Source organism: Camellia sinensis, chromosome 2 (assembly GCF_055761805.1).
Source record: "Camellia sinensis isolate YWXY chromosome 2, ASM5576180v1, whole genome shotgun sequence".
NCBI lineage: Eukaryota > Viridiplantae > Streptophyta > Magnoliopsida > Ericales > Theaceae > Camellia > Camellia sinensis.
In genome coordinates, this window is record NC_138962.1 from 188480443 (window position 1) to 188490388 (window position 9946).

The window sequence follows — 9946 nt, forward strand, 5'->3', positions numbered from 1 at the left end:
CTGAGTTCGGTCTAAAAAACTAAGAAAGCTGGTTTAGTCCCAAGGCCTAAAACGATTACAGTATAATTACTTCGGTTGAGCTCTTAGGGGCGGCTTTCTGAGTTCGGTTTGAGAACTAAGAAAGCCGGCTTAGCCCTAAAATCTTAGCTCGGTTATAGACCGAAGTACCTAGTTCGGTATGGGCAAGCTTGTTCGGTGAACTTATCTTGGCTAGAGTGGGTCAGAAGAAACTACTGATATTCCTACAAGTTCTAGTTCGGTTACGTTCTGAATCTATCCACATACATAACACAAACAGTTTCCTAGTCCGGTTGCTAGGTGATTTTGGATCTAAGACTATTTTTCTACGAAATAGTTCATACATACATAGAGTTCTACTGGTTTCTTCATAAAAAAGTACAAAAGCCAAGCAGATAGAAGGAGAAAAATGTTCACAAAAAGCATACAAAACAAAAACAGATGGAAGAACAACCAAAAAAGCAAGAAAGGGTAGGCTTACTCACCAGATTAGAGTAGAAGAAGCTAAAGGTGGAACAGTAGCAGCAACGAAAAGCACGGATTTGGAAGCAAAGAAATGAAGACAGAGAGAGAAGATAGGGAATGTGAATACAGGTGAAGGTTTCAGAAAGGAAAGGATGTTTTGTGAAATATGAGAGAGGGAAAAGGAAAGGAAGAAGCGGGAACTGTTTCAAAATCACGGAGCACGAAGACGGCGTGACAGCCGTCCTTAGCCAACCAAAACATGCCACGTGTCATAAGAATGGGAAGCGTTACAGACCTTATGATTGAAGAGACGTTTTTGACCGGACAAAACATGGCCAGGAGTAAAGTTAGCTCGGCTTAAAATTCGAGAGTTTTTAGCTCGGCTGGAGAGGCTAAAGTATTTTTTAGCTCGGCTGGAGAAGCTTAAAACGACACTAGCTCGGCCAGTGGACTGGTAATCCCAATCATGCTATGCAGATGGAATTAAGGGGCAATTGAGAGGGTAATTTTTGGGAAAGATTGGGCCGAGCTGCAAGTTGAGCTTTGAAGCCCAAAACGCAGTGGACTAGGTAAAAAGGCCATACAGAATACTCCGGCCCAGAAGGGCAAAATTACTCCGGCCTTGGGAAGACAAAGCTACTTCGGCCCAAGGAGACGGAATTACTCCGGTTCAAGAAGAGATCGTTACTTCAGCCCGAGGAAGAGTAAAATTACTCCGGTCTGGAGGCAATTCACAGTTAGGCCGGTCTCAGAGTTAGTCCGGTCGCAGTATGTTCTAAGAAGGCCGGTGTCGGAATTAGTCCGGTCGTGACTTATATTGGTTAGGTCGGTCCGAACTTGTTACTTGGAAGTTTGATCTAAGCGCATCAAGGTCGAACAGGGCAGCCGAAGTAACGAGTTGGAGGAGAAGACCGAACTAAGGATAGTTCGGCCTTCTGTGGCTCGGTATAGCCAAGTTTACTTCGGTCAAAAGGAAGTTCGGCCGTAAAGAAAACCATCCCACTTGGTTTAAGCAGTGGGGGAGGGTGTAAAAGGATAAGCATTATCCTTAAGAGATTGAATCCTAGGAGGACTCTGTATGGAGAAATACAAGTCCTACTAGGATTGTGCCATATGAAACTTATAAAAGCTCACAAGCATCACCTTGGAGGAGGTAATTGAACACGATCTTTCTGAGAACTTAGAGCTTTGTCTATTTTTCAAGTTTTCTGACTTAGGCATCGGAGAGGTTTCCGGCACACACCCGCCGGCTAGCTCACGTTTGTGTTTTCAGGTGACAAAGCGACGTCGTACGGAGGAGCGTGGACTTGGTCAACAGGATTATACGAGGAGAATTATTTCCTCCCCGTACAAATAGGATAGTGACTTTTTGACTTTTTGAATTTTTTATGAGATGCCAAACTTAGCCTTAAATTTAATTCACTTTAAATTTTAACAAAATTTTTTTAAAAAATACTAAAAAACTCGCTTTTAAAACCAACCTTAACTTGAACTATTAAAGAGCAATTCTTTACATAATCCTAGACGCCTATTTTGGCAACATGGTTTGTAGCCACTTTTTTTGGTTAGTAGCAAAAGTCAAAAGTTAGTTTTTTTGTCTTTTTTTTCATTTGGGAAGTTGGTTTTTAGCCAACGGTGAAATTATAATTTTACCCCTCATGGGTCAAAATGTGTTGCATAGGTGAAATTCTAAATATTTTAAATAAATGGGGGTAGTTTAGTCATTTTATTATGATTTGACATCATAAACAAACATTAATCAAAAAAGTCAAAAAGTCACTTTTTACCAACTTCCCAAATCATTTGTCTAAAAAAGCCAAAAGCTTGGTTAAAAGTCAAAAAGTCACTTTTTACTATCTTCCCAAAAAGAAATTGGGTCAACATTCATAAATTTATATAAAACTCACTCAATTGTATTTTAAAATGAAAAAATAAAATAAAAAAATAAAATTATTACCTAGCATTTTTCCTTATTAAGGATTATTTTGGAAATTAATTATTTTATTTTTTACAAAAAGACGTATATAAAAAATATAGAAAAAAAATTATTTTTTTTGTAATAATTTTTTAATTTTTTGATTATTTAATAGATTGCCAAAAAAAAAAAAAAACCCGAAATAAATGAGTTTAAGCCTCTGTTTTAAAAGAATTTTTTTAGCTTGATTTTTTGACTTTTCGATTATTTTAACTTGATAAAAAAAAATTATTTGGAAAAAACTTATGATCTTTTTGTAATTTTTTGAAACCAAAAATAAAATAATTATAATTTAAATGTGATATTTTTTTATTAATTTTTTAAACTATTTTATTTTTTAATAAATTAAATTATTCCAACCTAAGTCTTCGTTTGAGATGTGAGTTGTCTTTTTGATTAGCTTGGAACTAAAAAGTCTTATTTGGAATGAATTTTTTTATTTTTTAAATTTTATAAAAAAAATACAATAATTAGAATTTAAATATCATATTTTATTTTAACATTTTATAACTATTTTAACATTTTAATTCCAAATTTTGACATGCGAAACGAGGGCTGAATTTTACAACCGCGCTTATTGGTGAGCCTTGGCTTGGGTGCACGAGGGCTGTGTGAGCGCGTGTCCATACGTACATGCCCAAAAAAATGCTTTCGTTTTGGGCCTTTCTGCCCTTTTTATTTATTTATTTATTTTTTGGCATTGCCCTTTTTGCCTCCCTGACAGCTCAAGAAAATGTTCACAGAAAATTTTCCGGTCCGTTCGATTTTTTTTTTAGATTGACCAGTTATAATTTAAGTATAAAGTTGTGAGGTGAGTTTTGAAAAAAAAAAATTTTATTTGATTACATGAGTTTTAAAAGGAATTTTAAATTATTTAATTTTGAATTTTGAAAAAAATTTTGAGTTTTGAATTTTTAAATTTTGAGTTATATTTTGAAATTTTGTAGATTTGTTTTTTTTAATATTTAAAAATATTTAAGAAAATTTTATTTTTTATTTTAAATATTTTTTAATTTTAAATATTTTATTTTTTAAATATTTTAAACTTGAAACACAACTCCACACTCAAATCATAACCAAATCCATAACTCAAAACTCAATTCAAAAATTATTTTTAAAATTCATAGTTAAATATATAACTCAAAACTCAATTGAATTTTTTTTTTCAAAATTCATAACCAAACTCTTTTCAAATGTTTTAAAAAAATACAGCGCATAATTGTATAAAATACAATGCAAATTAAAAAATACTACTCAAAACTCTTTTCATAACCAAACAAATTTCTTCTTTTTAAAACTCAACTCATAACTCTAAATACAGTTTCACACTCAAATTATCATTCTAAAAATAATTTTAATAAATAAAATAAAAAAATATTTGATTAATTCTTTTTAAAAAAAAATTTAAAAAGAATTTAATTTTAAATTTTAAATTGTGTGCTTAGTTATGAAATTTAGAAATAATTTTTAAAATGACTTTTGAATCGTATATAGTTAGAAATTTTGGAAACAAAAATTTGATTTTTTTTTTTTTTTTTTAGAATGACAATTCCAAAAAGGCAACATTCATTTTGCCTTTCTCTGCTCCCACCTTCCCTCTTTCCCACTACAAATTTTTAGACACTACCATTCACAGGCAGAGAGAAGAGAACACACAGAGCTCTCTCTCTCTCCCTCTCTCTCTCACTCACTCACTCACTCTCAAAAGGGTTCTTAGATTCTCCTCCATCGCTTCAACTTCTCATCCCACAAATTTTTAATAGTGTTTGAAGTGACAGAAAAAGCTTTTTAGTGTTTTGGGATTGTTTTTGGAGGGACAAGAATGAGATGGCTACCACTACAAAGTTCATCAAATGCGTTACAGTAGGAGATGGAGCTGTTGGGAAGACTTGCCTTCTCATCTCCTACACCAGCAACACTTTCCCAACTGTACTTTTTTTATAAAAAAAAAAAAAAAAAAAAACTCTTTCCAATTAATGTGTTTTTGTTTTTGTTTTTGCTTTTGTTTTTGTTTCTATCAATCTCTTTAAATTTCTTTTGGGTTTTCTTTGTGTGTGTTTGTTTTTCATTTAATTTTTTTTTTCCTATTGCTAGGATTATGTTCCAACTGTTTTTGACAACTTCAGTGCCAATGTCATGGTTGATGGACAAACTGTAAATCTGGGTCTCTGGGATACTGCTGGTATTGTCCCCTTCTCTCTCTCTCTCTCTCTCTCTCTCTCTCTGTGTAATGTCTATGTATCTTTGCCTTTAGATTTTTGTTTCTGCAATTGCTGTCTCTTTTTCATTGTTCATGGGTGTCATATTAGGCTTGAGCTATCACCAACTCATTATTTCATGCATGATCAAAGTGATAGGAAAAAAACCTAGGTGTTGAAAATATTTGAAAGATTTCAAGGCTTAATCATCTGATTCTTCAATGTGATATTCTTCCTAGTTAATCTGTTTCAATTTCAATTGCGAGAACATGGAGGAAGAGATGGGAAATGCTGACCATAAATTGTTGGTCCATTCAATTTTTATACTTCTCTATCCTCAGCAGCAAATAAAGCATATAACGATTTTTTGTGGAATTTAATAACCTGAAAAAGACTAAAATCTGTCATAGAGTCGATTGAAATTTGAAAGGAAAAAACAAAAAGCTAGTCAAGCACCATTTTAAGCAATGAAGTATTCCTTATTATTTGTTTTTGACAGATATTACTTTGGTAATTTATTTTGCTTCTCCGGCTCTGGTAATTATACTACTTGGTATATAAGTTATAGCCATTATGCCGGAATTAACAAAGATCCATGTCATCTGGGTACATATGATGGGTGTGGGTATGTGTCTAAGTATTCGATTCAGCTAATTCACCTGTCGGATACATATTTCATACCCTTACTCAATTGTCGAGCATTGGACACGGATATTTTAAACATTTAGAAGAGTAAAGGTAACACAAACAATGATATACTGATTCTTTTTGCTTGTCGACTAATCCATAGATTAGAAATGAAGTTATCAAGTAGTCAACAATGTTACTGAAATGAGTGGCAAAGTTCTAAAATTTCTATGTTTTTTCAACTGTTAAATTGCAGGTCAAGAAGACTATAACAGACTGAGGCCTCTTAGTTATAGAGGAGCTGATGTTTTCCTCCTTGCCTTTTCTCTAATAAGTAGGCCTAGCTTTGAGAATATATCAAAGAAAGTAAAGCTTCTTTTTGCTCTGTCTTTCAATCTAATCCATCAATTGTGGTGGTTGATCTTTTCTATTTTATCATTTCAATAATGTTCTTTACATCATATCTCTTTGTCTTCTTTCTTTTGCTTTCTGCCTGAGAAGTGGGTCCCTGAGCTAAGACATTATGCTCCATCAGTGCCCATTGTTCTAGTGGGGACCAAACTTGGTAAGTAATGTTTTCTGGCTCCTAGTACATGATTTCATTGCTTTTGTTAGGCTGTGTTTAGATCATGATTTAGGTAGGGATTTGGAAAAAGAAAGAGAAATGAAGAAAAAATTTTAGCTTATTTTTCATTTATATTTGTCTCACATTTTCTCTTTACCTTTCCAAATCCCTATCCAAGTCCATGATATGTGCTGCTAAAAACGTGTCTTTTGCTTTTCAATGAAGTTTCCCAACGGGCTCAGTAATTGAGCGCATTTTTCTGGAAGAACTAAGAAAGTGAAAAGTGATAAAGTTCTTCCTCCTTCTCGTCGCTGCAGCAGCACTGCTACGCCCCAAAATGTTGCCGTTTTTTGCGCTAGAAGTTACCAAAAAGACACCTTTTTTGCAACTTAAAGTGCAAAATAGTGCCATTTGAGATGCAAAAGCGACCCCAAGTCCCTTCTCTTCTATGCCTTCCTTTTTTCTTTTTCTTTTTTCAACTGAAAGTGCAGTGCAAACAGCGACCACAATTTCCTTAGAAGAGTGATAAAGCTCCTTCTCTCCTTTTTTTTTTTAGAGGCCCCAATATGATAGTGATAGGTTGCATTTAAATGAAGAAATGATTTGTACATGCATATATGTGACACGTACACGATACACACTATGAATATGTATTAATTTCTGTATGGTTGTAAGAACAACTGAAATTAAGGTTTTAGTTTAGGAGTTGATTTGCACATATGTATACGCATAAGAATTGAAGTAGGACATGAACTCAGCCGCCTACTTTGGTGATTTATGAGATGTGAAGTAGAGGCCAACACTGAGCTCTCTCCTTCAGTGTGTGTGTGTGCGCCTTCTGGTGTCTAAAATTGGTCACTCAAATGGCAGATTTGAGAGAAGACAAGCAGTTCCAGATTGATTATCCCGGTGCATGTACAATTTCTACAGCACAGGTATGCACTCATCCTTCCAAAAACGAATTATACTTCAATTTGCAAGATTATAATTTGGCACTTATTGTTGTTTTTCCAAGAAAATGAGGAAGCTAATGTTTGGAATCTTGTACATAACATATTTTCTTCAATATTCTTTTGATTTAATTGAAATTAACTCACAATCAACTCTAGTAACAATTAGCTCCACATGTAACTTTGTCATTGTCTCGATTCCCTCAGCTCCTCATTCTCATCTACCAAAGAACTGGTAAAATGCCGGTTTTAGAAGACAAAAACAACTCAATGTTGTAGAATTGGAGAGTTTTAACTTTTGGTTTCCTAAATTTTTGATTGCAGGGTGAAGAACTAAAGAAGCAAATAGGAGCCGTGGCATATGTAGAGTGCAGCTCCAAGACGCAGCAGGTTTGTATCGTAATTACTTACATGTTAAACATTTCATGAAGACCAAAGTCTACAATTGGCATATCTAACACCTGCAAATTTGTGCGGTGTTGGAAACCACTAATCAATAACATTTTGCAATAGTGCATTGAGTATATGACCTTGATAGCTGATAGCGATTGAGGCTAATTAATAATTTAAATACTGCCAACATTGATAGCTGATAGCGATTGAGGCTAATTTATAATTTAAATACTACCCTTATATCTATATTATGGGCATCTATATCGGTTAAGATAAAAATAAAAATAAAAAGAAGAAAAAAAGACTTCCAATTGAGGCAATTCTTGTTTTGTATATGAATAACCTCACCAGTAAAATGTACTGAAATCAATGAACTAAAACATGATCAAAATATTGAAGATTAATACTAATCTTATCAAAGTAGTCTTGTCTTCAAGTTGTTCTTATTTGCACATGCACTTGAGGAATAATAAGGGTCTCAACTTGCTAACGTGGAGACACTATAAAGAAATGAACCTATAGATCCATGAAATCAAGTAGGATAACTTTATCCTTCTGCTATAAATCCTTTTTGGTTGTATTTGGATCATTGAATTGGATGGGGATTTGAAAAGTGTAAAGGAAAAGGCCAGGGAAATGGAGAAAGAATTTCACATTTCACTTGCCTTTCCCTTTCCCTTTCCCTTTCCCTTTCCTTTTCTTTTTCCAATTCCCTACACAAATCTCTGATTCAAACTAGTGTTACCAGAAAATGCTAACATCCCAACAAATTACGTTTCAAAACATAGTACAATTTTGTTCCAAAAGTGTGAATTTAGCGACCCAAATTGATCCCATAATTTTTACTATATTTTTCATTAAAAGCTTTCTTCAATAGGGTAAAAGGAATGGCAACGGGCCGGGCCGGGGCCGGGGATCACACTCCCCGTCCCCGATCCCCGATTGTAAAAACCTCCCCGTCCCCGGCCCCGATCCCCGACGGGGAACCTATCAACGTCCCCATCCCCGCCCCCAACGGGGATCGGGTTTCCCCGACCCCGAAAATTCCCCGGCCCAAAAACATCATCATCAACAACAGATACACTATCAACAACATCATCAACAACAACAACAACATCACAAATAGAGACATATTCATACATACACCATCTGCATCTCCGATCAAAAAAAATGGAGCCATATACATACATACACTATCAACAGATCCACTCACAGATCAAAAAAAAAAAATTGGACAAACAGAGACATACCATTTTCAACATCACAGATCAAAAAACACAGATCTAGGGGTTCGAAACCCTAGATCTAGAGGGGGAAGGAGAGAGAGAATCTGGAGAGAGAGGCGAGAAGAGAGTAGAGGGAAGACAGCAGCGGTGATGTCGCGGACAGCGGCGTTGGCGTCGCCGACAGCGGGGGTCGCGAACAGCGGCGGTGGACGGCGACAGTTCTGGCCCACTCTCTGCCCTCTTCTTCTCGCGAACAGCGGCGGTAGTGTGTTTGACGATGCTTACAACGGAGGGAGGGAGATCGATCGGAGGGAGGGAGATCGATCGGTGATGGGAGGGAGATCGATCGGTGGTGGTGATGAGAGGGTTAGAGAGAGAGAGAGAGACCCAGAAAGAGATGAGAGAGGGGCATAACAGAGACGATGAGAGTGTTTTATGTTTTAAGATTTGATTTTTATATATATATATATATACAGAGGGGCATAACAGTAATTTTACATCGGGGAAATGGGGCCGGGGTCGGGGTCGGGGTCGGGGGTCGGGGACGGGCCGGGTCCGGGGCTGTGAAAGCTATCCCCGTCCCCGGCCCGAAACTGATCGGGGGTTCAATTTTGAATACCATCCCCGTCCCCACGGGGATATTTTTCGGGGAAAAACCATTCTAATCGGGGTCGGGGGGTCGGGTCCCCGTCGGGCCGGGTTGAAATTGCCATCTCTACGTAAAAGTCAAATATAATAAACTAAAATCTAGATGGAGTAGAGTTTTGGATTTAAAAATGTGTGGAACAATGGGTCATAATACTCATAGAACCGTATTGTTGAATGATTAATTTGAAGAAAAATACACTATACTATATGGGATGTCAAATTAAGAATTCTATTCTTATCGTGGCACATTTTAGAGCATGTTTCATTCCTCATACCAGAACGATCCGCGTTCTAGGTAACATTGATCTAACACAAGCTTTGGATTTTTGCTATTAACAATAATAAAAGCATCATTTGAACAAGGCTACATTTAAAACTAAAACATTTTGAAATGAGTTATCGCACTTTTGAACTGGCTATTAAGATGACTGTTGAAAGAAAACAGAATTATAGGACGGTAACCATTACAATTTATACTTCCACAAAGTCCGGTGTGAATTGCAATTGGTTAAACTAATATTTTCCTTTGAAAATGCAGAATGTGAAGGCTGTCTTTGATGTTGCAATCAAGGTGGTTCTACAGCCTCCAAAACCAAAGAGAAAGAAGAGGAAACAGAGAGCCTGCAGTGTACTTTAACTGTATTAACTAATGTGATAATGATGATGCTCTATTCATGATGAAGATGGACTCCCTTTTCCTTCTCTCTATCTGAAGATGTTTTCTGTCCATTTTTTTTTTCCCTTTTTTGTCGAATATGAGTGGGGTTTTTTTAAATTTTTTTTTTTTTTATTTTTGATTTTTGATTTTGTTTTGTGGGATGTAATATACCAGTTTGCCTTGTGTTATTTTGTATAGTTAACGAGGTTGATTTATCTGTCAA

General features: G+C 35.6%; 1 protein-coding gene across 1 annotated transcript; it reads left to right on the forward strand.

Annotated features, from left to right (window-relative positions):
* Window positions 1–3979: 3979 nt before the first annotated feature.
* Window positions 3980–9946, forward strand: LOC114297258 (rac-like GTP-binding protein RAC2). Its single transcript, XM_028241656.2, has 7 exons — window positions 3980–4387; window positions 4553–4640; window positions 5540–5649; window positions 5785–5848; window positions 6719–6783; window positions 7123–7188; window positions 9604–9946. Exons 1-7 carry the CDS (start codon window positions 4286–4288, stop codon window positions 9700–9702), a joined length of 594 nt encoding a protein of 197 aa, XP_028097457.2. The 5' UTR covers window positions 3980–4285; the 3' UTR covers window positions 9703–9946.

What these genes read in the sequence shown, in the direction of transcription:
- LOC114297258 (XM_028241656.2), top strand. Translation starts at nt 4,286, where the DNA reads ATGGCTACCACTACAAAGTTCATCAAATGCGTTACAGTAGGAGATGGA. An exon ending in TTGAGAATATATCAAAGAAA is followed by an intron (nt 5,650 to 5,784) that starts GTAAAGCTTCTT and finishes CTGCCTGAGAAG; the next exon opens with TGGGTCCCTGAGCTAAGACA. An exon ending in GTACAATTTCTACAGCACAG is followed by an intron (nt 6,784 to 7,122) that starts GTATGCACTCAT and finishes TTTTGATTGCAG; the next exon opens with GGTGAAGAACTAAAGAAGCA.